Genomic DNA, 27837 nt, shown 5'->3' with positions numbered 1-27837 from the left:
AACTTTATTATCAAAGCAGTCTATAAAAATATTAGGGATGAATAAGGATACAGTGCTTAAAATGTCAGTATTGCAGCTGATTGTCCCTATCAGGGATAGCAAGAATGATAATGATGACAACAGGAACAGAAGTAGTCATAGTGGTGGCAGTGGTAGCAGCAGGAGAAGAACATACATGGATTTCACTTTCTCAGTAAAAATTCTAGTACTTTTTTGGTTGAGTCCCATCCGGGATTCGAACCCGCACTCTCAAAGTCAGGCACCTAATCGCCAGCACACAAAGTCAGCCATCTAGTTCACTCAGCCACCGCGACTTCCACAAAAATGAAAGTCGGACAACTGGTAGTCTAGACCGCATACTTTGTGTACCCCTCGAATCCTCAACCAAAAAAGTACTAGAATTTGTACTTTACTGAGAAAGTGAAATCCCAAATATGACAAATGTTGCATTTCACCACTTTCTAAATGGCATCGTGTAATCATAACATACATGGAGCTGCATGCATAAATGTTCGGATACCACTGGATCAGAGTTTGTGTTTAAGGACATGTACTTTGCCTGCATCCATAACAAAACGTTTGTCTTAATTTCAAGAAAATATTTCAGTAAACAAAGTATTATAATGAAGGAACATGGTCATACTAATCATACTTAAGTATTTTACAGTATTTTAATTATTTTATTTGAAATTTATAACATTAATTCTATTTCTTACACAATGTTTTGACATTTTTTGTCTAGAACTAATGATAGGAATACACAAAAAATATATTCATCAAAACAAGCATGTGGTGATTCTTTTTCCCAAAAACGTTTCAACACATTGATTGAAAATAATATTGCTGCATTATGTACATTAATTTCTTGTGTTTGTAACATATTTCAACCATGGCTATTAGCTTGTGTTATCATGTATATTTCAAGACTTAATGTCACTAATTGCAAAGAGACACTATATAAATGTCTTGATCCTATCAGTATCTTGGCACCAGGTGACAGAACACAGCTCATCTCTAGCATACAGATGGATTGGCTTTGGTTCAATTCCCTTGTCTACATCCTAATAGATTTGGACAATTTGGCGTCATATATACATGATCGGAACTTGATAGTAGCATTACCTGAAGACTTATTTCGATTAAACTTTCGTTAACTTAGATTAATACTACACTATTTCTATATTTTAAGCTTAACAAAGAATGAAAGCCTTGAAATTTGGAAATTTTTTTCCCAAACATGTCATCTGATGAATTATTGCTGCTCTGTTTGCCATGTGAGAGGTGACTTATTATCCAATCAAGACAAAAATAAAATTTTTTTTTTCAATTCATCTACCAATGTACTTTGAAATATTGGTGAAAAAGTTTTAGAATTAACATGAACAGGACTGACTTCTGTATTCCCTTGTGGGTCTTGCGACCTTTCCTAAAGCAGTTGGTAATCCAACTGTTGAAAAAATGTCGTCTGATACTTTGAGTAACATTCAGGTATAAAATTAACTTCATTCCAAAGCATTTTTGGGGGTCGATTGCTGTTCAGCCGTCGTTGATCAGACTATCATCTTGAAAAAGAAGTACACTTGTCACAGGGTTCTTGCTGGTTTCAGAAAAGTAGATTCATCTTAATTTCAAATCCTTATGTACCTGAAGGCCATTGAACTAGTCTGTAATAGTATGTTGCTTGTTTTTACACCTGCTTTAATATTTTGAAGAACCCATAGGAACTTAAAAATGCTGTGATAAAATAACATGCAAAAAGTTGTGTGAAACATTTTGGGAAATGCATCTTTCTGTTATGTAAAGGTTTCTAAGTTAAAAAAAACAAACATGATCAGATGTTGAGAGAATGTCATCTTAATCGTGATGTCTGAAGAACAAGGTTTAAGGAATGTTCAGGTGTTATGGGAAACTGCATTGGCGAAAAAATTCATGAAAATCGGAATTAATTTTTCACATTTTGACAAAAATATATCAGGTCATCATGGTTGAGCTTAGATATCCCAAAATGACAACTTATAATATTTCCCAAACAACATATTACAGTGACATTAAACATGATATTATAGCAAACTTTTATTCATAATGTGGTTTGTAGGTATAGACACCTTGTAGTTGCTAATGAAATTTCTGTGGGTGATAGAAATGTCTGACAGTGAAAGACCATACGTATTCAGGCAGAGTTTTAGTGGCAGATTGAGAGGGAGATGTTAGAAAGGCTTTCGTCTTGCACTGAGCCCTAGGAGCTTCTTGAATGCTCGTCGAAAGTCCTCATTGAAGAGAGTGTATAGAATTGGATTCACTCCTGAGTTAGCATAACCAAGCCAGATGATAAAGGCCACAAAATGGTCATTCATGTAACATTCTTCACATAAGCTTCTCGTGATGTACATGAAGAGGAATGGTATCCAGCAGATGAAGAAACATGCCATTATCAAGAGCATGCGCTTGGTCGCTCGTGTTTCTCGCAGTTCAAATCGTCTCTTCATGCTTAATGTCATCCGTTGATTGCGTTCCAAGCTGGATAGGTTCCAGGGAAGGGAGAACCGGTGTTTACGGGTCTTCTTACAGCGATTGTCCGAGTCGTCAGATGACAGATCAGACAGAACATTCACACTCTTGCTCCGAACAGAATTATCACAGGAATTGTCGCCTTTCTGGCGTTGAAGGTCAATGGCATCGGAACAGCTTTTCCGAAGACCGTTATGGTTTCGTTTGTAATCACCGTTTGGGTTGCTGGTCACCAAGAGATGATGTCCGTCAGAATCAGGATTTGCAAAACTGACAGTTTCTGTCACAGGTTTCACCGATCGTAAATCTCCATTAGAAGGGTAATCCGAAGACTGGTCATCATTGCCGACCTCAGTCGGAATCATTTCACTGGTAGGGGTAAACGTGTTTCCGTTTAAATACAATGTGCTGTTCATCAGTTCTGTTGTGACCGTGAAAGCTGTATTTTCACGTGTCAGATTCATTTCAATGCTGTTATCTTCGGGTGAATTTATTCGAGGACATCCGTTTCCAATGGAAGGGCTTTGTGGAGTATAGCAAGACATATTCCGTGATTTCAGGTTGTTTGATCGGTCATGTAAAACACTGAAAATCCGAATGTACAGAAACACCATAAGGCAGGCAGGAAGGACGAATGATCCCATCGCAGAATAAAATACATAACTCTTTGTTGAAAATAAGATACATTCGTGGCGATTCAAATTTGAATTGTAGGAGTAGAAACTTGGTATCATATCCTGCCATCCAATAAACGGCGCAAATGATATTATTATTGAAAAGATCCACACAAACACAACATAGGCAACAACTTTGCGAATAGATTTCTGCTCATGGTACCACACCGGATACACTGTTGCAGTGTAGCGATCAAATGCGATGGTACACAGTCCCCATATTGAAGCCGTGCAGTAGAGGACGTCGATACACAGCCAGATTGTGCACATTGTTCTTCCGAACACCCAGTACCCAAGTAAGTCATTACCCAGGGATATAGGCATGACGGTCATAGAAAGCAGTAAATCACTGATGGCCAGATTGCCGATGAGGCAATTGGACATTGTCCGGAGTGAGCGGTACTGATACAATGCAAGTATGACCAGACTGTTCCCGATGATGGTCAACAGGGTAATTACTGTAAGCACAATCAGAACAATCATAAATGATGCAAAAGTCTGGAACCGCGTTGAACACACCGGGCTTGTAAGCTTCCACACCATTGAGAAGTTTGAATTGCAGACATTGCTGAATGACCCATTAACTCTCCAGTAATCGTCCTCCTTGATGGAGCTGTTGGCGGCAAGGTCTAGCGATGGAGCAATGGTCGTAAACTGGCCATTAACAAACACTTCCGAGGTGCTGAAGCCAGAGTTTGTGTCCGGCGCCTTCGTGTACAAAAAGTTGTCATCCATGCTTTTATGAGATGAGAGCACTTTCTCTGGAGTTTCCCATTATAAGGAACAACTTGATGGTGTTGGTTTTATACTACTTTCCTGGCTTGCAACACTTGTCACTTGTTCTGTGGTGGACAGGCTTTTGCAGAATGGACATCAATGCTTGTGTAATTTACGATCATCTTGTCAATCTGGCTGTTCTGTCAATGTTGCTGTTGTCTGGAAAAATACGGGAAAAATTTGTTATACGGGCAAAACACGTCAAGGCTATTTGTTGGGTTTTTTTCAGGTTACAAAGTTACTCTGAACCCTTTTATACATGATAAAGAAAATATGACTTTATTGCATGGGTAGGACCTATTTTCCTTGCATGATTTATGCTGTCTGCATTTCTGGGGAACAGACAAAATGCGACAATGGTCAATTTACATTTCCAGTGACTTGTTTTGATTTTGTTATTTCTACAGCGATAAATTGGCATTTTAGATCGCATACATCGTATATTTGACCATTGAATGACGTATAGGTTGAACAAATGTGACTTTGTAATTCTGACCCATCAAAGACGACAGATATTTGCTATTCCAGGCAGTGCTCTTTGAGAAAGTCAAATGAAAATGCATTTTCAAATTATTCACATATGTGATCTGCCATTTTTATCTATATCTGTCCTGGAGTATTTGCGTTCTGCATTAAGGATTGTGGGTTAGGCTGGTTGTTGGAGTGTTTACTCATGTTGAACACATGGGTTTCAATCCCCAAAGGGTTACATTCAGTGAATTAGATTCTTGGGCTCCACTTTCATGATGTCAGGATGGAGTATTGCTTAAAGTGATTGTGCTCAGATTCACTCAGTTATTTCAGAATTGCACTGTGACATTTCCATTAGGTTACTTGGTTGCACTGGTAGCCTCCTTTGTCTTGTGCTAGATTCATGGCTTTTTCATTCAACCTTGACTAACATCATTTTCTAAATTTGTTCTTTGTCCTCACAAATATAACTTATTGTCAGGTATATGGACTTTTTAACTCCATTCTTGCATTCTGACAGTGGATACTACTTTCTTTACAAGTAGTCTTAACCTATATGATATTTATTGACATTTTCCACCACACCTGCTTTACTAAATACCTCATAACTAGTTTTGAAGACAATACTATTGACACTGATGAATTGACCGCATCTGACATGGTCAGCTTCTACCAACACTCGTCACAGACCTCTCTATGACCTTGGTCAAACATTGCAATTTCTTGCCAATTATGTTGTCACACATTATCAGGAAATATATTCCCAGACCTTTGATAAAGACTGATTTGCATTAGTTGTGATGAAAACATTATATCTTGTCTTGGCATGGGTTAGTCCCAAGACAATCACTGATTGGTTTATCACTGGGGTTCAGCTGGATCTGTGTATTGATATTTATCGTGGCTTGAGGATAAATTCTGTCCAATAAAACCAGAAATTACATTATCACTTGAACATGCATATATAAGATGGAAATTGGAAAATGGATAGATATGGGTAGAGGAGTAACATTTCTAGAAATCAGAAAATGTTGGATTTTCGTGACAACTTATTTTTTTGTTGAGTTATCGTTAACATTGCTTTAAGATGAATTTTAATTCTCATGATTTTTTTTTCTCTAAAAGATTAGTTTCATACATTATCTACATAAAAATAATACTGTTTAGAGATAGGTGTTATATCCGTTCTTGCATGAATTTTGATTTTTATGTAGTAACAAATGCTGCTTGATTATCTTCAGAAAACTGAATTGTATCACTTTGGTCGCAATGCTCAGTTTCATCTGTCATATACTGAACTGCAAGGTCAGTGTTGGTTAAGTTTTTTAATACAAGTCATAACATGAATGCTTTCTTTGATGAGATTTCAGGGTTTTTTTAAACCTGCATTTCTTTTGCTGTTTAGGGTATTATATTAGCATTTTGGCTTATAACCACATTTCACAAACTTGACTGTGGGACCGACTCTAGTGTAGGATGAACACTGAGAAAATGTTGAATAACTGTTAACAAGATATTTTGTTTTTAACTAATAATGTAAAACATTCTTATTCAAAGCATTAGGCTTGGATATTGCTTTTGATTCTCATTACAAACTACAGAAATGATAATTTTTTTTTTTTAAGGCATCTGTGTTAGCTTGTCAAGTGGAAGACAACTAAAACTTGTTAAATGTACATCAAGTTCTCTTGATTCTTTGGCTTTTCTGATGTCAACAAAAATTGACTTTTTGACAACATTTTGGCAGTTGTGCTTCTTTCCCACTTTGAATTTTGATACAGTTAACTTAATGCAGTTTACTGGCCTGTCTATGATGATTTGGTTAACTGGTTGACACATGTCATTGGTTCCCAGTTGCGTAGATTGATGCTCGTGATGTTGATCATTGGATTGTCTGGTCAAGATTTAATTGTTTTCAGACCACCACAATATAGCTGGAATATTGCCAAGTGCAGCAGAAAATTAAACACACTCACTCACACCTGAACAAAATGTGAGCATATTCTGCCTGCCCCACATCACAAATACATGCAGAGGCAGGTCAACTGTTCACTTAAAACGCACAAGAACAGATGGCACAACAACATTCAACATATGGAATTGATTTGGATATCACTCATAACTAGTTGCTTTGCATATTACATGCATAAATATGTAAAAGTATTAACCATGCAATTATTTCTAAACATTTTTCAAAACCAGTTTAATAATTATTCTGGTTTCATTTCTTTCATATCATTAAATAAATCTCCATATTTAATAAGTTCTGCTTTGTTAGATTTTATCACTAATGTTCTAATTAATATTCACACATTCACTATAATTTCTTTGATCTTTGTTATCAACATCAACGCAGTAATGTGATCAATTTCGTGGAAATGTACATGAAAAATACACTTGTTTTTCTTCAATCTGTGAATTGAGAGAGGTGTTTATTCAGTTCAAATATGTCGCATGATGGATATTTAATTCAGCAAAGGTTTCTATTCTGAGGTCAAATCGGATGTTTGGTCATACATGATTTTACCGGCCACATAGAAAACTACTCCTTCGTGCTCGAGGTGTGGATGTGGAAATTATTTTGATTTCATTAACTTGTAAAGGGAGATGGTATGGTTTATAAGTTGGTCAATATTAAAAACAGCTTGACCTTGACTATTTCAAACGTTATTAATTCATGACAAGCGATTATGAGACTTTCAGGATCCGTCATTATTGATTGGTGGGAAAAAAGATGTTATTTTCGTCCATTGAGGCCCAGTCTCGTTGGCAGAGTAGATTTTTGATCTGTTGTTAAGTTGGTTGTTATATGCAATTATAGCTTTAACACATCCTGTGCATGTTCAAGGTAGAACTAGACATACATTTTGTGAGTGGAAAAGTATTATTTTCAAAAGACGAACATCGGTGAGGTAGACTAATGGTTGAGGTGGTAATTCATCAGGCTGAACGCCTGGCTGCTATTTGTGGTACTGTGAGACATCTATTTTATTCAGCATTGTGTTGCTTGAATATTGATAAAACCAGTGATAACTTCAAATGAACCAACCAACCACTCAGCCAACCAAGTGACTGAACTATTGACCAACTGACCAACCAGCCAACCAACTTTTCAGCTTATCAACCCATCAACAAACTGGGCAACTGATCAACCCACCAACCAACCAAACAACATATCAACCTATCAACGACCTGAGCAATTGACCAACTGGCCAACCAACCAACTTATCAAGCTGTCAACTCGACCACTTGACCAGCCAACCCAATTATCAACCCTTTAATGAACTGAGCAATTGACCAACCAGCCAGCTAAAACAAATGTCAAGTCATATACAAGTCATATACAGTTTTTATCACTTATGACTATTGTTTTGAAATGTCTAAATTCAGATGTTTTAATTCCAAAAGCGTGAGCCAACTTGATATTTTATGGACCTGTGATTAGAATTGCTGTAAGTATCCAAAGATATATAACAATGGCAGTTCACCAGGCTTTTAATGTCCATTCCTACTTTAGGAGCTTTGGTATATGAGAATCTAATCTGCATCATGAATCCTCACAATCCTGAGCAACAGCATAGCATTTGAATGTTTCTGGCTAGAAGAGATACAGTTAATAAGAGATGAGTCTGAAAGAGATGGACAAGATGAGATACACACGAGAGGAATGAATGAGTGAGTGAGTTTGGTTTTACCTTACTTTCAGCAATGTTCCAGTAATATCATGGCAGACAAATAGGCTTTACACATTGTACACATGTGAGGAATAAAACCCAGGTCTGCCCCATCATCCCTCAGGTTGAACGATTTATGGAGACTTCAGTCTGACGTATAAGCTTTCTGAGCATGTGCCATGACATTACGTCAGTGACTGTCATGCAAATACAATAAAACGTGATGTCACAAGCGGGGGCACCCATGGTCATGATGTAAACCCAAACAAATTACACCTGACAGTCCTTATACCTGAAGGAAGACAGACCCAGGTAAATCATGTCTGTTCCTGAAACCTGTGAAGATCAGGTTAGAATTGATCTACAGTAACCCATGCTTGTTGTAAGAGGCTACTAAAGGAATCGAGTGGTCACACTGTCTGACTTGGCACATGCTGTTGATCATTGGATTGTCTTGTCTAGACTCCATTATTTACTGAACACTTCCATATAGCTGGAATATTTCTGAATGAGGGGTAAAACTAAAGACACTCACTGTGCCTGACGTAAAACAGGAGCCGATAAATCATGCGAGATTCAGAAACCTTTAAGATAGACGGATTCCAATAAGCGCTGTGTCTTGATCATGTTAGAAACAATGCCTGCTGCAGACTACGTTCGGGGGAATACAATAATGACTGGTAAGGAACCATAGGTGTTGAAAATGTCTATTGTCATACCAGCCGATTAATGGATTTACCTACAATAAATGTAGATGGTTTTTAATTTGTAAATGGAAGCTGGCGCTATCTTGGTGATTGGATCTGGCAGGACTGTCATCAGAACCATTATGTCACTGTTGTATGACTGGGTTCCGTATTGTCTTGCTGCTACTTGCTGTGCAACTGCTTCTAGGAAGTTTGTTCTCGGGAGATTCAAGACAGAAAGTGTCAAATGTTCGTTGCAGGTTAATGGCTACAATGGCCACAACATCTATGTTCTGATTAATGTTTATAGACAATTTAGATAATCCTGGGTTTTTTTCAGATTTGTAGCGGATCTCAGGCTGTAAATTTTACTTGGGACAACTGAGGTTTCTAATGTTAGTTTTACTGAATAAAATAGCCATTAATTCCTGAAATGCATAGCAACATTGTAAACATTATTTCAAGAGTCTCTACATAACCCTTGACTTGATGTTATATTGGAAAGGGAGTCTGGTACTTGGGTCCAACTATATTAAGTAACACACAATGCCACCTGCCATATTCACCCTTCTAGTTGCCCATGGTGTAACATGTAATATAGTAATATAGTTACATGTAACTCATATTTTCAATCTGATTTAATTTTCACAAAAAGTTTAACTTGCAGCCATTGCATATATCATAATTCTCCTTGTGATTGTAACATATAGCTAACCTTGTCATTGTTACATGTAACATAGTGATCACCCTGCAACTGTAGTTTGTACTTCTGTTGTTACATGTAACATAGCGATCACCCTGCAACTGTAGTTTGTGCTTCTGTTGTTACATGTAACATAGTGATCACCCTGCAACTGTAGTTTGTGCTTCTGTTGTTACATGTAACATACTGATCACCCTGCAACTGTAGTTTGTGCTTCTGTTGTTGTAGTTTGTGCTTCTGTTGTTACATGTAACATAGTGATCACCCTGCAACTGTAGTTTGTGCTTCTGTTGTTACATGTAACATAGTGATCACCCTGCAACTGTAGTTTGTGCTTCTGTTGTTACATGTAACATAGTGATCACCCTGCAACTGTAGTTTGTGCTTCTGTTGTTACATGTAACATAGTGATCACCCTGCAACTGTAGTTTGTGCTTCTGTTGTTACATGTAACATAGTGATCACCCTGCAACTGTAGTTTGTGCTTCTGTTGTTACATGTAACATAGTGATCACCCTGCAACTGTAGTTTGTGCTTCTGTTGTTACATGTAACACAAATACACCAGCAATATCATTCAATACAAGTGCCACGATAGCTTTTTGAAACAGGCTCGTGTCTAACAACTCGTTCACAGCACCTCGGTACTCAATCAACCATGTTTAGCATTAAAACGGCACTGAACCTCCATATTTTTTCACTTTCTCAGGTTACAGAAATAAAAGTAATAATACTCTATCTTTCTTACATTTATCCCAATCATCTTAAGACTGATTTAGAAGGGTCTTGCGTGTGTCATATTTCTTGCTCTTGATCTGATTCTAAGTGAAATCATTCAACTGGATTTAACTATCACAATTGGAGGACAATTTTGGTGACAAAATTTGGCATTAATAGCTTTCCCATGTGCCTTGTTGATAAAATGTGCATGTTCTGCATCATATCGTCTCTCGTGGAATGGAGCTTTGGTGCTTAAACCATTACTTAAATGTAGTTTAGTGGGCATGTTTTGTCAGAATAAGGGTTGTTTTATTTTTGTGGGAAAATTGGCTTTCTGCTGTTGTAATGTTTCAGTAAATGATTGTTGGATAATGTTGATGGTGGAAAAGTGTGTGTGTGTGGGGTGTGTGTGTGTGTGTGTGTGTGGGTGTGTGTGTGTAAGGGTGGGTGGGTGTGGGTGTGGGTCTGGCGGTTGGTGAATGAGTGGACTAACTCATTGGGAGGGTTTGATGGGTCTGTGAGTGAATGAATGCCTGGGTCAGTGAGTGGGTGGGTCAGTGGGCAGACTGGGTGGGTGAGTGAGTGGATGGGTGGGTCAATGGGTGGGTGAGTGGACTGACTAGGTGGGTGAGTGAGTGAGTGGGTCAGCTTTGGAGTGTCTGGTTGTTTATTTGACTGACAGATATGATAAGATCAGTTAAAGTTTTAAATATTACACTGAAACATATGGTTATACAGTGGAGGGTGCATATTACACAAGCATGTGTTTTGTCAACAAGTCTGAAGTGAAGGGTACTGACTAGCCTACTGTTGATATATGGACACCTACTGAGACCATGACGCAAGTGAGATATGTTGGATGTTCTGTGGGGCCCATGTGGCAGAGAGCGCAACTCTATGTATATCTTTTACTGCAGACACATGGCCAAGAGACCAATATAAGCTACTAAGGAATCCCAACGAGAAAACATTCTGAAATTGTTTCTCTCTGCGAGCTCTTGGGATCAGACCTGTTGCTTTGTTGTTTAGCAAGATGTTGCTATATTATGGCTATAGTGCTTTGATATTATCAAAATATTGATGGAATGGACAATAATTCTTGTCCTCTCGGCACAATGGCAAGCAAGCAGCTAATGGCAAGTCAATGAGTCTGACCACCTGTAGCAGTTGGTCATGGTGTCTGTTGCTGTTGGTTGCTGCAACTGTTGCATTTGGTTACTGTGTAGGATCAGCTTGGGTTTCTGTGGAGTATTCTTACCCAGTATCCCCAAACAAGCTGTCATAGTTTCCGAATGTCTAACTCTTGTGTGACCACACGCTAACCAAGTTATAACACAAGGTGATCAAGGCAGAGAGAAATGACAAATTACCTTTAAATTAACAGGTGACCCTTTTGCAAAACTATTGTTATGTTTGGTAGTTTTTCAAAATATTTTTATATTAAGGAGATATGTATATAATATAGAGTTACATGAAAATTTACCTGTGTAAAATGATAGTAAAAAGCAATCACAACAATTTTCAACATTTTTTCCTCCTCCCAAAATATTTAATTGTGTTTGTTAATTTTTCATTTTCGAATATAAAAATGTGAAAGTTTTTAAGTAGGTTATGAAAGAACATAAAGCCATCTTCAGGGAGCCTAAACACAGGTGCATTTTTTTGTTTACAAAGGACTCCAATATTCTGCACAGTTGAAATATCACAATAAATGGAAATTTGACGAAAGCTATTCTGGGAGTGTATTTGACATTTTATGATGACCGGACCCACCCAGTATATAGCCTGCACTATGGAACTAATGAGTATCACACGATCAGTGTAAAACCATAGGTGGGACAGTAGATGATGATGTGATGGAGGCAGGTGTCGTTCCAGCTGTGTCATCAAAAATATCGGTCTGTTTATGTTATTGATACATTAAAAATGTACTCTAATATTCATGATGTTTCATTTAGTTGTATGTTTCCCTATTTATATAGATATGACTCATCCAAACCAGGGAATAAGTAGGCATTATTTTCCATCGAAACAACTTCTTTTGTGTGCACTAGGCAAATAAGTGTGAAAATACACATAGTTAAAGATTAGGTATCACTTATTAATCTGTCTCAAAATACAATATAGAAATATTTTCCTGCAACTACTTGCTACTGAAACTGGGATAAAACCATTAAAATTCATTACTTATTTTTTCTTGCACTCCATGATCTTTTATAAAGGAATTTTTTAAAGAGTAATAAATGTACAATGCTCTCGAAGATAACTGAAAATAGGGAATCAGTTGTTTAAAAAATTTAGTTGGATTAGCTCTTTATAATCTGTGCATTGTCCCGATTGAAAATCACTTTTGCCACATTTACATAAATTCAGTAAATGCAGCAAATGAATAACATTATATCAGAATATTAATTTAAGATTTTTTTCCTCTAAACATTGCATTTAAATTTGTTTCAGTTATGAAATTGATATTTTTTTAACAAGATCACTTGTAGACCATTAGAGTTAAGTGATATTGTTAAGTGAAAATTGTTTTAAATGGTAATCTCAATTAAGATGAACTTGAAAATACAAAGTTAATAAAACTACAATATGCATACAATAATCAGATCTTTACATACCTTTCTCTGGGTCATCTCAAATTCAGAATCGGTCAAGCAATCCAAAGACCTAATATTAACAAACAATCCTCTATGTACTTCCTGTATAGTCCTAAACACTTGTACCTTTAACCCATCTGGTTGAAATGTGCACTGAGATATTCGGCATATACTCCAGAAAGGAATCTGGAGTGTAGAAGTCCTTTTGTCATTATGCCTTAAGGTACGTCTCGGACAATTCAGGATGCAGAATCTAATTTGGGATGTAGCTCAGCATCAAATACATTCCCCTCCTTTGTCCTCTGTCTGTATTTATGTGTTTTGAGAGTAGTAGATACTTTGTTTGGAGAACTTACAGGAATTGCTCAAGTTGCTGAGGAAATCTTGCCTAAATATTTGCATGTAAATAGCTACCAAGCTCCTCATCGCTGACAGTTGAGTCAGTTGACTAGAGTCGTGTATATCACTCTGAGAAAATAAACCACTTGATTATATTTAGAGTTTCAGTACGTAACTATTTTTGTGTTTAACAGATGTTTTTTAGGTGAAATGTGTTTCCTTTTCAAACTGATTTGTTTTTAAAGAGAGGTGCTGTGGGTGAAGAGGTTCATGTAGATAGTTTGTCTATCTTAGTGAGATGTGAAATTTGCTGTTCACACCTTTCCGATAAAGATGCATTTCTAAACAAGTGGATTTTTGGCGGTAGAACACTCAAGCCCTTTGTTCAGACAACATTTATCACAGCAAACTGTTTGCTTGTGTCTAATAAGAAGTTAGAGGAACTTCAAAGACACTTCAGCAATGTTTCAGCCATGTAGGAATTGATTTATTATGATGAGAAAGAGCACAGGCCAATCCGTGCCCCTACATTTGTTGTTAGAAACCTCCTGCTTATGATCCTTGTAGTAAAATAAAATTAAAATCTGATTTTTTACCCATTTTGACAGCTTTATGAAATTTATCCTTTTGAAGCATTCTACTAAACTACCAAATTTCAATGAAGTGAATATATATGATTTCAAAATGCCATCATTTTAAAATTGACCAAAAAGATTGGTTGTTAAATTGTTAATCTGTTAGAAAACAAAATGGAAATGCCATGATTCTGTCTATAACAACAAAATAGTTACCATCTATTTTCATTTTTGTGAGTAGGCGAAAAACACAAACAAGACCTTATTATCATCATTTGTACAACATAAACAACAAAAAAATGTCAGGAACGTGAAAAACAGCACCAATGATGGCAATCATCATGTTTTGGTTGCAACAATCGAAACTCCAAATATTCCCGAGAAAGTCGTAATCAGCTTTGCACATTGGGTGTGAAATAACTTAAATAGACAAGAAGAAGCATTTCACGATGATGAATAGCAATTGTTAGCTTATTGAGTTCATGTGATACTCAAATATATCAAATTAAAAATAGAAATTGTAGTTTTCAACCCCTTGGCAATAGCAAAGCATAGTATTATTGCTTGTGTATGATATTTATGAGTCAGAAATGTGAGGGGGAAAATAATGTATTTATCTTGCAATGTTCTTCTCAAAATAGTGACATATTGCTGTTTAAGACATTGCTGTAGAAGGTAAACATTTGTGTTTAGGGATATAGTCGTAGTGATTTGCACCGTTTATGATTTAGTGACGAATGATGATTTGCAGCCATTATTGGTTACATAATGAGGAAGCAATTTCTAGCAATTTAAAGATATTTCATGCAATCAACTGTTTAGGTGGTAACATAATACATCTGTGTACAGAGTGAGTGAGTGAGTTGGGTTTTACATTGATTTTAGCAATATTCCAGCAAAATAATCGTTTTGGCATCAGAAATGGGCTTCATGGGGATTCGAACCTGGACCTTTGGCATGAAGAGCGAACACTTTAACCACTAAGTTACTCCATCACACGTTTATGTACAGACCTCGCTGAAAGTAGTTGCTGTCACTGGACCTCAATGAATTATTCATCATGAAACCCAGTTTATTGGACTGGTTTATATTATTGATACGTCGACCAATATTTCACAGATACTCCACTCAGTCTGAAAGGTGTCACACCAAACAATGTCAGAGAGAACACATTTATGAGCATTACAGGGTTCTCACCACCCAACTTTAGCACATGTCCCCATTCTACTCCATGGGGAGTATAGTTTAGATGCCAAGTATTTGATATTTGAGGGACCATTAGTTTTTTACTTTGAAAGAGGAACCACCATGCAAGGCTATTTATTACAATATGTTTCTTAGTAGGTAGTTCTAACACCGATATCAAACACAGTCACCAATCAGGTTAGTAGGGTAGGCCAGTAGTTAATGACCTGGGTCACGCCAAGACCTGGGTTTGATTTCCCATATGGCTACCATGTGTCAAGCCCAGTTTGGTCTTCCCTGCTGTGATATTGCTGGAATATTGCTAAAAGTGACATAAAACCATGCTCGCTTGCTCGCTCACTCACTCACTCACTCACTCACTCACCCACCCACCCACCCACCCACCCACCCACTCACTCACTCACTCACTCACTTGTTTGATATGGAGTGTTAGGACCTACCCTGAAACGTTGCTCATGTTTTGTAATGAAGAAGTGTTCATCCATATATCTTATCCTCCTTTACTCTTAATTCTATCGCCTCTCAAGGAAACACTGTGATATGTTGGAACATTGCAAATGGCATCCTACAACAAACGACCCAGAAGCTGCATCATATCCAACAGAGACATATCGTCTGTGTATTACATTAGATTTGTTTTGACATGACGTTTCGTTTTCACAATCACAGTATCCATCCATGGACTGACTATTGTGTCAAACACTTTTGCGTCACCCAAATTCACTATCAGGACATGATAACGTTGCAGTTATTGCTGACTAGGTTGTACAGCAACGATACACTCTCGTAACTGTCAATGGAAACTGTTTTATCCCTGCACTCAATGTAACATGTTTACTTCCGCACAGTAGGCTTGATTTAACAGTAAACACAATCTACTGTACACTGGTACTGACAGTGATGTCACTGTATCATGATGGACATAACAAGGGCATTGATCAGCCTGTTGATGTATCCTATTGTTCGTGTCAGTGACATTACGTCAATGTGAGACATCAATACTTAATGCTGAACGTGTTACACTGAAAATGAAATAAAGTATATAATTAACTAGGGTTATTACCAGCTGATTACTCACAGTTTTTGAACCACACTACAGTCATCCGTCTCAATAATGCTCCTCACCATATCACAGATGAGATAATCCATGTCTCGCAAGAAAAATGTGACGACAGGTGAGGTGGGGTGGGGTTGGGTGGGGTGAGGTGAGGTGAGGTGAGATAGGGTGAGGTGAGGTGAGATGGGATGGGGTGAGGTGAAATGGGTTTAACGTCATACATTAGAATATTTCTCTGATATGATGATGTGCATGTGAGTGTGTATGTCTCCTGGACTAGCCCAGACCTCAGCTGGTTTTATTGTGATAGCTCACTGAGACACAATGACGCAGTTAAACTTGACTGCCCTACACACAATATACTGACTCCAGACTGACCAGTTCTTGTATCTGTTAATACCAAGCTCCAGACTGGGTCAAACTAAGACCATATTTTAACATCTTTTGGTCTGATGCAGTGGGAGATCAAACCGCGACTTCCACTTTTTCAGGGGGATGCTTGAACCACTACACCACAGATATGGTCCTGATTTTATTGGTCTTCCTACAGGTGACCCAGAGATGCCAACCTTAATGATTTTATTGTAATCGCTAGGAATTTTTTAAGTTCAAACTACGCTAATACAATTCCACTAGAAATCCTATGAAATTTGAATTAAATGCAATCAAATTTGGATATATAGACAGAAACATATATTTTCAACGTTGAAATTCATTTTTGGACTTCACATACCTTCCATTCATCAAATCTAATGACATACTTGAACTTCAAGTATTGCAAGTAACAAACGTAATTTTAACAAAGCTGATTTCACTAGCTTTTTGATTTGATATGCTTAGTTCTGGCAGAAATAATTTCACCACGTGACCATAGTATCATTAATTTTTTCTAATTAATCCATCATGATTTGTTTATTCAGTCGACTACTAATTTCATGGTCAAACTAGTAATTTTGAACATTGAAACTACTATTTGCAGCACTTAAGGGTTGGCATGTTTGGTGACCTGGCAGATGTGGTAGCTGTGTAGTCAAATGTACTCACAAAGTGTCTGATGTTTGACCAGTAGTGCACTGGGTAAAGCCCAACACAGACATTGTTATGGCCTGGGTGTTCTAAGCAATATAAAACAATGGCATTTCATGTAAAAATGTAGGCAAACCAAGGCTTCGTACTCCACAATATGGCTTTCTGAACAGTGTCAGTATGGTTTTGCTGCATGTTGCAACTTGCCAGCAATGTTATGGCACGGGGCACAAGAAATGTGAATAGTTTTTGGCATGACTAGCAAAATACTGTATCCATCATTCCAACCCATTATACCCTCAGTGGAACACACAGAATGCAGCAGAATATAGCATCTGACATTGCTTATATATTTATGATGGGTAGAAGTTCTTTATCTTCTCACAGATAACACAGTGTCATCGCTCTCAGAGCTGAGTTTCATTCCTTGGTTTCAGGAACCAATGATAATTGGTGCCAATTCCATGATTTTGTTCCAAGGTTTTGTCAGCACCATGAGGTTACTGTGGATTCCACAAAAGCATTGAATGTCTGAGAACGGCATCACTATTGATTACCATCACCCATCACTGCACTCAGCATTATTTCAGCTGTATGGTGTCTGCCAGTAAATAATCAAGTATAGACCAGACAGTTCAGTGATCGACAGCATGAACATCGATCTAGGCAATTGGGAGCGAATGACATATGTCAGCCAAGTCAGTGAACTTGACTACCCTATTCTGTCACCTCTTACGATGAGCATGGGCTTCTGAAGACCAATTCTACAGTGGATCTTTGTGGGTTTCGCCCATTATGGCTGTGGTAGGATTGTTCAAGGTGACATTAGACACTACTCACTCTCAGTTTTACAATGACATTGCTGGTTTAGATTCCTATCAACTTGTGGTCATTGTTAAAAACAGAGGAAGAAGAGTTATGTTGTCAGATATATACCACATGCTGCAGTGATGGTTCATAACAAATGCTAGGGAGTTATATATAGAGACCTTGTTGAATCATACCCCTGTATATATGTTAAGAGAGACACCTATAAATTGGCTGAAATGTACAACCGTATATATGTTACGAGGAACACATGTATATTGGCTGAAATATACACCTTTATATATATGTTAAAAGAAACACCTGTATGTATTGTGTGACATCCTCTGTTATGACAGTTAAAACTGTCCTTGTTGAACCATACGGCTGTATATATGCCAACATATTCCCTTGCCTATGTTGACATTCACAACCGCATATGTGGAAATGTACATCTTAACAAAACTGACGTGCCATTCATTCAATTTTTCCATATGAAATAGACATCAAACAGAATCATACCTGTACTCGTTTTCTGACTCGTTGACTACATCTACAAAGTGGCATGCTCAGAGGCTGAAATCGATGATGTAATGACATGCTTGTAACAGTTCAAGTCAATAGTTTGATGATTTCCCTTTTATTTGACTCTTCTTTGCCTCCTGTTCCATGACGTATATGGGACCAGCTGGTAAATGTACAATTTGTATCGAGGCTTCAGCAGGTGGGAGTGACATCTAAGGCTAACATTATCATTAAAATACAATCAATATCACATGCAGGTATTTGATAAAGGCGTATGAGGGTTTGGTGTGTAAGTTTAGAAGGGACGATGCCAACACTTTCCATGTGTCCATATTGGCAAGATAGAAGAGTGTTGTAGGGTTTTAGAGTATTTATCCAGTTGTAGATGAGCCTATGGAAGAGTCATTAGCCTGTGTTATGTCTCTGGTGCTAGATTTCGTTCAGCTGAAGTAGAAGTAACATAATGTGACGAGCAACCTATCGCTGTTTAAATAAGATCTGATTTCACCAATGGGGAGGGTTTTATTGATGTTGATAATATTTCTATGTTGTTTTATGGAGATTTGGGGAAAATAAGTAACTGATGCCAGTGTTGATGGTTGTGGTTATGAAGATACATATGACTTCATTTAAACATAGACACATGTGTGAATTACATGGTTTAGTCTATTCAAATGTTTTAGAGTCAGTCCAGGCAAGTTAATACAGTATATTGTTGATAACAAATCTACAAGTTGTATACAAGCTTTGGGTCATCTATAGGTATTCTGGAACACTGTTAATAGCAAATCTACAAGCTGTATACAAGGTTTGGGGCATCTATGTGTTCATGATCACTGTTAATAGCAAATCTACAAGCTGTATACAAGGTTTGGGGCATATATAGGTATTCTGGAACACTGTTGATAGCAAACCTACAATTTGCATTTTAGCTTTGGGTCATTAATAGGTATTCTGGAACACTGTTGATAGCAAACCTGCAAGTTGCATTTTAGCTTTGGGTCATTTATAGGTATTCATGAACACTGTTAATAGCGAATCTATAAGTTGTATACAAGCTGTGGGTCATCTATAGGTGTTCATGTCTATTGTTAATAGCAAATCTACAAGTTGTATACAAGCTGTGGGTCATCTATAGGTGTTCATGTCTATTGTTAATAGCAAATCTACAAGTTGTATACAAGCTGTGGGTCATCTATAGGTATTCTGGAACACTGTTAATAGCGAATCTACAAGTTGTATACAAGCAGTGGGTCATCTATAGGTGTTCATGTCTATTGTTAATAGCGAATCTACAAGTTGTATACAAGCAGTGGGTCATCTATAGGTGTTCATGTCTATTGTTAATAGCGAATCTACAAGTTGTATACAAGCAGTGGGTCATCTATAGGTGTTCATGTCTACTGTTAATAGCAAATCTACAAGTTGTATACAAGCTGTGGGTCATCTATAGGTGTTCATGTCTATTGTTAATAGCAAATCTACAAGTTGTATACAAGCTGTGGGTCATCTATAGGTGTTCATGTCTATTGTTAATAGCAAATCTACAAGTTGTATACAAGCTGTGGGTCATCTATAGGTGTTCATGTCTATTGTTAATAGCGAATCTACAAGTTGTATACAAGCAGTGGGTCAACAGTGAGCGACCATGCACATTGTTAGTAGCAGATCTACAAGTCATATACAAGCGTCATGACTCACCAGGAATATACTGAAAAGTCATGCACACTTGTTTTGCTCACATGAACAGTATTGTTAATGGTCCATCAGAGAGACACAAAAAACGGAAGTAATGTTGTGTGAATGAATGCTTTTGGCAAAGGTAGGTCCCATGAGTCCCTCAGTACAAACAGACGTCATGTCTCCCATGATGGATACAACACCTGGTCCGAGACTCTCCCTACGTCTGATGGCCAGACTAATCACAATACAAGCACATTGGTCTGTTTTCTTCTTATTGCGAGTTGCTTAGGTTTGAAATCATATGTATTCTGATTATGAAAACAGGGCTATCTGTCGACAGCTTTCTAAGTGCTTACTATTATGGAATTTTTCCCAGGAACACCTTTGTAAGTGGAGAAGATTTGTGACACTTGGTGATGAATGAGGTTGATTGTTATCGTATGTTCAGGTCTTCTTGACTGTTGGTTGGGTGTGTGTTTTTATGAAACAGAACAAAAGTGTAACAAGTGTAACCTCCCCCCTCCCCCATCCCCTGAAACCCTATACAGTTATTTGGGATTGTGAAAGACTGCTATCATTAGTTACTTATTTTCAGACCAGACAGGTATAAAACTGAGCTATGTGCTTTGTGCAAAAATTGATAATTTCTCTGTAAACATGCATTGCCAAGTCATCATTGTAAACAAGCAGTATTTTGCTTTGTGAAAGTGTTTTTCTTTTGAACTTATTTTTTTCAGGAGGCAACAAGTTATTGAACTTCCACAGACCAAGGATATTATCCAATTTTATCATTTTTGTTGTTAATACAAAAGAAGTAATTATTTTGTTATTTTGTTACTTTAGTTAACTCATATTGTTTGAAAATAAAGATCAGATAAATACTTCAAATATGAAGCAGATGAGTACTTCAAATACGAAGTCAAATCAGACAACCTGAAGGATAATGTCGCATTTCTTAATAACTTTCCCAGTCTTGTAAGCTTTGAAGCCTTAACTTAGAGGAAATTATCTGAAAGTTCTGTAACACTTTCTGTCTTTGAGACAATGTAGGAAAACAGCAGATTGCTGTCTCTGAGTTCCGTAAATGCATAACATTTGTTATCACTACACAAAAAACAACATCAGTGTGTTTGTCTCTACTGTTATTTAATCATTCCAACGTACAAAGAAATCTTTTTCCACGTATGACAGTTCTTTCCTTAAGTTGTAATATGTTCATTTCTGTGAGATATTTTTTGGTAATAATTGGTGGATTTCGAACAGTGATTTGTGTGAAATATGTCATTGGCACAAGACAGAAGCTAATTTGCTGAGTTGCCAATTCTTATTAACTATTAGTTATTTTGAAAGCATAGATATTGTTTCTAGATAAATAATAGGTGTTTTCCTATAAGATAAGACTCACATATTAATTGTATGTCTGGCTTCCTTTTGCTCTGTTTGGAGGTGATAAGTATCAGAGTGCTGATAAATCACATTGTTACTGCATCATTGTGAAACTTATCCACTAGACATAAGTGCGACTCAAGTAACAACCTGTTTGGTCTAATGAGTTTACCAATGATAATCAAATAATGGCTAAAACTGATGCTAAGAGCTTAGTTTAGATGAACACATGAAAATGGCTTCACACATTGTACCTATATGGGAAATCGAACCCAGGTCTTTGGCATGATGAGTGAACACTTTAACCACTGTGCTACACCAAATTCAGTGAAGTGGTCTCAGATCCTTTGTCTCAGACCTAAGCACGAGTCAAGTGAAGTTCTGTTTGCTCTAGTGAGTTCAATTAATGATGATCAAACAATTAATTTTGAAAGTCAGAAGTCAGCATCAGTGCTTTGTTACACTGTTCAGTCTGTCAATGTTACATAATGGACAAAATACTGATGATCATTTACTTTTCAGTTCATGGATCTGAATCACTGCTTATACCATACTTCCAGCCAAATATTACAATAATGAATTCTAGACCAATCCACAGATCAACAGCATGAGCATTAACCTATGCAGTTTGGATACAATGACATGTTTCAACCAGGTAAACAGGTCTGCAAACCTAATTACCTTTTTTGCATCTTTTGACAAGAATAGGATGCTGAAGACCATTTCAAACTCTGATCTTCATGAGTCAGACCTCAAGCTCTTAATGATCTTCATGGGCGAGACCTTTTAGCAGTCTAAATGATCCTTGAAGAAACATGGTTACCAATTTATAAAGTGTTCAGAATAATCAGGATAAGGAAAATGTGCAGCCCTTACTGCCAAAACAATCCATGGGAACCAAGGTAGACTGTGTTTGCAGGGGCCAGTTTCTTGTCATGATGAGTGACCAACATTGTTACTTAGTATTGGTTTGGTTTACAGTTAGTTTCTACAACACAAGCAGGATATTTCCAATTTTCCTTAAAGTAGAACACATTAGGCACCAAGGTCTTTATAAGGGAATCCCATTTCAATCATCGCTTTAACTTCCAAAAAGACCACTTCAAATGATTGTCACTTTAACAGTAACATCAAATACGACAACTGAGATACCAACACCGACTTCATGAGCCCATTGGGACATGGATAATCCTTATGATGCTGAAAAGGCCAACTCTGAAATTGGAATCGCTCCAGAATCTAACAATAATTTAAAAGAAAATACTTTTGATTTATGACTGCAAAACACAAACTAATATCTCTCTAACCACAAATTATTTTCCTGAAAACGTTAGATGAACTTGAGATTATTTCCAACTGTTTGAAATGACGTGTTAGGCTGTGGGTAATGGAATCGCTTGAACAGGCTGTATCTATCAACTATGATTTTATTTTAAGCCAATCCACTTGTCTGTGAAAAATGAAAATCAATGAGTCAACAGACATAGACGTCAGGTTATCCAAAATTAATTAAAAGACCTCTATAAGGTTAGGCTGTTGGTATCAGGTTCAGGAAAATCATGTTATTGGTGTTTAATATTTGACTTGTTTACTTCTCATAATAACATCAAACCTTCCCTGACAATGAAATACAAGAAGTTGATTAATACCAAGTAGTGGCTGAGTTTATAGTGCTAGCGCACTGAGACACCACACCCCTTCTGATGCAGTATAATACATTTGAGCCCACCTGTCTTTGTTTTACACCCATGATTCCAAGCAGCAGGCAAGGTAACAACAAATACATCTTTTAACACTTTTTGATTTGACACGATCATAATTTTTTCGTAGGTTAACAAACAAGTTCATTATGAGGCATGTCCTTAGAATGTCATCAGAAATGACAGAGAGCATTCTAAAATGTCAAGTACATATGACAGAATATCATCTGCGGTGAAGTCACTTGCTTGAAGCGGAAACGATAAATTCGTGACATTTTAAAATGCATGAAGAAGTCTGGTTAGTGATGTTGAAGAAGCTGCCAGAAGGTCGAGGTGTTCGAATTCTGACCAGCTGTGATGCACATATGAGATGGATTATGTCTTTGATCAACATAATTATCATTTATCTTGACAGAAGACATTTTTTCCTGGTGACAAATCTGAACGTTTTACTTTGTTTGCTGATATTCCATAATTGTCAATGTTGTGATTTTAAAATATACAACACTGAGTGTCATGACATTGACCAAGCTGAAAATAAGGGATCACATGAAAGGATAAATGTTGCTTTACATTCTTCACATGTTTTGTATTGCATAGCTTGTGAAGAAACCAGGACAAAAATAAGGGAACACTTGTGCCTTGACATGGTCCCTTATTTTTCCCCCCTCAGTATACATACATCCTTGATTTTGAGCATTAGGCAAGGTAACAACATATGCAGCCTGATAACATCTTGAGATATGAAACAGTCAGTATTTAAATAGGTTCACAAACATGATGATGATGATGATGATGATGATAAGCAGAAGGGTTCTGCAGAAGGGAACGTTATGCAACAGGATGCAAGGTTCATGGAGTGGAAGGTAGCTGGTTTATGCCCCAGTCTCATTATACAAAAAACTTGAATAGATGACACTTGTAACTCTGAAGTATGTTAGGTGTTAAACAGATAAAACATGAACCAGTCTGACATCAGTGTAACGTGTGAGATGGGATCCATGTAAAACTGTGGCACAGTGTCTCAGTGGGCCTGCTCTATAAACCCAGTACGCAGGAGAAACATCCACACACACGCATACACTCAGAGAGACCTCAAAACCGGCACAAGAAACAAATATCTCCTGGTGTTCTTTATAACCTCCAGGAGCCGATTGCTTCCTGTGCCTGTTTGCCAACATGTGAAACTTGTTTTAAAATACCACTGATGTCAAGTACGAGATAACTCGTAGTGGCAAATTTGACAAGACATTGATACTTCAAGAATACTCATGAGGGGCAGTCAATGTATTAATGATAAGGAAATTCTGCTGGAAAAAAAGCAAACTTGGGCTTTGATGATTACTTTCTTTATGGTTTAGAGTCACACTGTTGCAGACTTGTACAGCTCATCTCATATCTTAAATGCTATGAATTCAGTGACTGCAGATATTAATTTTCTCTGGATGTTTTGTACCTGTGTTCAGGCTTTATGGTTATTTGAAACCGTTTACAGAATATTACCCTTCCACGTCAGATATGAAGATTTTATAACACTTTATCATGTTGTTAGGAAAGAGTCAGTGATGTTCTGATAGTGATGCTTCATTTATAAAGGATCTGATAATTATTTAGTGGTTAAGCATTTGACAAGGATTCAGATGCCATGATGGATTTGATAAGAATTCAGTTCTTATAGATATCAAACCTTTGTATTATATGGAAGTCAAAACAGATAATCAGATCAAACCTTTGTATTATATGGAATTAAAAACGATAATCACATGAAACCTTTGTATTATATGGAAGTCAAAATAGATAATCAGATCAAACTTTTGTATTATATGGAAGTCAAAACAGATAATCAGATCAAACCTTTGTATTACATGGAAGTCAAAATAGATAATCGTATCAAACCTTTGCATTATATGGAAGTCAAAATAGATAATCATGTCAAATCTTTGTATTACATGGAAGTCAAAATAGATAATCGTATCAAACCTTTGTATTATATGGAAGTCAAAGCAGATAATCATCAAACTTTTGTATTACATGGAAGTCAAAATAGATAATCATATCAAACCTTTGTATTATATGGCAGTCAAAATAGATAATCATATCAAACCTTTGTATTACATGGAAGTCAAAATAGATAATCATATCAAACCTTTGTATTACATGGAAGTCAAAATAGATAATCGTATCAAACCTTTGTATTACATGGAAGTCAAAATAGATAATCGTATCAAACCTTTGTGTTACATGGCAGTCAAAATAGATAATCATATCAAACCTTTGTATTACATGGAAGTCAAAATAGATAATCGTATCAAACCTTTGTATTATATGGAAGTCAAAGCAGATAATCATCAAACTTTTGTATTACATGGAAGTCAAAATAGATAATCATATCAAACCTTTGCATTATATGGAAGTCAAAATAGATAATCATGTCAAATCTTTGTATTACATGGAAGTCAAAATAGATAATCGTATCAAACCTTTGTATTATATGGAAGTCAAAGCAGATAATCATCAAACTTTTGTATTACATGGAAGTCAAAATAGATAATCATATCAAACCTTTGTATTATATGGAAGTCAAAATAGATAATCATATCAAACCTTTGTATTACATGGAAGTCAAAATAGATAATCATATCAAACCTTTGTATTACATGGAAGTCAAAATAGATAATCGTATCAAACCTTTGTATTACATGGAAGTCAAAATAGATAATCGTATCAAACCTTTGTGTTACATGGCAGTCAAAATAGATAATCATATCAAACCTTTGTATTACACTGTCTTTATCATAGATAATTATATCAAATTTTTGTATAGCATGGACTTTACTATATATATTTATATCAAAACTTATATCAAAACTTTCATGGAAGTTATTATAGATATCAAACTTTCGAATTATATGAGAATTATTGATGCCCAGTCTTTTTGTTATGTGACAGTTGTTACAGATATCAAACCTTGGCATTACTTACTTGTGATCAGCTGATTCAGTACAAACACTTAACATGATTCAAGTCAGAATCAAAGTAAAAAACAATGGTATGCGTTGTCAGTGAAATGATACTTCAGTACATTTAGATTTATAATAGAACCTTGTCATGTCATTTCAAACTGCAATTTAACCCTGAAAATGTGTCAGAATACTCAATGAGAAGGCAATACATTCTATAACATTGTCCTCAAGTGTATGGTTGTTGCGACGAAAGCACCACTTGGGAGTCTTCAAGCATGAAGCCTGACAGGAATCTGATCAGACATAACATCATTGGGCATTTCTTAAACATCTCCAAAGCTTTATTTTATGTCCACATAGAAATAACACTTTCTTGTGAATGGTTTCATGTGACATCATTTTTCAAGTTTCAAAACCATTGTCCTCTGTTTAAGACACAAATGGTTTTGCATGGTGTAGTCGACTTGTGATAGATGAACGTCAAGTTTGGATCAATTTCTGCAGTAAGGACCTTTGTAGTATGGTGTTGAATTATTAACGGTTTCAAATTCAGCTCCCATGGAATTCGATGTTACCTTACTGTGATTGTTCAGCGCAAATATTTGTTAGTAGTTTGTCAGAACAAGACCACAATGGACCAAACATCTACGTAAAGAACTACTTACATGTATATATTATATTGCACATGTTTTCCACAATGTAGGTTCATATACCCATTAAACTCTATAAAAGTATTTTCACTTTCAACAGATATATTGTAATTGTTTGCAAATTATTTCATGTAAATGCATTCACAGAGTTAGTATGTAAACCTCTCCGAGACTAGGGTATTAGTGTAGAATGCTATCACTTCTCTAAAATTCATTGAATTAAGTAAATATGTATGAAGCCTCACAGAAACATCAATCTTTATTCTATAGAAATATTTTGATATTGGTTATTGAACCATTTCACTGAAATTTTAACCTTTCCACCTTAAAAGTAATTACTTTTTATCCATTGAAAAGAACACTTTGTATTTGCATCAGTCGTAAAGCAGTTGGGTAGTTTTTCCCATACAATTTCTGTAAAGTCAGCCATGAACTCAACTAACTAATATTATTTTAGTATGTAAAAATGCTTGAAACAAATCATTAGGTGTTTGTAAACATACTCCTTTTCAAACTGACTTGCTGTAAATAAACCAGTACACTTGCAGTGAAGCATAAAATACAAAGATAATCAATGAATCTCTATCTGTAAACACTTTGCATAATACATTCAAAATATGACCAGTCACCATATAAAAGACTTCTTTTAACACAAATTACCCAAACTCTACAATACTAAATATTTGAAAACCAGAAAATCATTAAATTCATCGATGCACCTACTTACCATTACAGAAAGTATTTTATGAGGTGTTCCAGCAGTCAGGTATTGTTACTCCGAGCTCCATCACGTTTAGTGTATGTGTGACAAGCATTTGCTCGACTGATGGGTGGCTCGGAGCCCCTCACATCACTGGCTGTCTCCAGCATCTTCTATCGCTCGCATCCTCCTCTACAGCTCTATATTGATCACGCCTCATTCATTGACTAGCTCTGCGTTATCACTAGCCCAAGCAGCAGCTTGACATAGCTTAGTTACGATTGGCACTGCAATCTGTAGAATTCAAGTTGTAGCCTCAGTAGTTCCTGTGTTTTTGCACGTGGCTCATTGAAAAGTGACAGTGGTGTATATTCTGGTTTGTTTATAGGTCTGGTCTGATGCATACTGGTT

The 27837-nt window shown here is 36.6% G+C and overlaps 2 protein-coding genes across 3 annotated transcripts in view; one reads left to right on the top strand and one right to left on the bottom strand.

Moving 5' to 3' along the window:
- LOC137265586 (phosphatidylinositide phosphatase SAC2-like) overlaps positions 1-27837 on the top strand; it is a 345091-nt gene that overhangs the window by 150095 nt on the left and 167159 nt on the right. The window lies entirely within an intron of this gene.
- Positions 2056-27837, bottom strand: LOC137265611 (octopamine receptor 2-like). The gene is made up of 2 exons (XM_067801043.1): positions 27454-27837; positions 2056-4118 (listed from the first exon to the last, which is right to left on the bottom strand). The coding sequence occupies exon 2, from the start codon at positions 3915-3917 to the stop codon at positions 2208-2210; it is 1710 nt and encodes a 569-aa protein (XP_067657144.1). The 5' UTR covers positions 3918-4118; positions 27454-27837; the 3' UTR covers positions 2056-2207.

This window comes from Haliotis asinina, chromosome 15 (genome assembly GCF_037392515.1).
Source record: "Haliotis asinina isolate JCU_RB_2024 chromosome 15, JCU_Hal_asi_v2, whole genome shotgun sequence".
Classification (NCBI taxonomy): domain Eukaryota; kingdom Metazoa; phylum Mollusca; class Gastropoda; order Lepetellida; family Haliotidae; genus Haliotis; species Haliotis asinina.
This window is presented reverse-complemented; position numbering and strand designations above follow the sequence as displayed.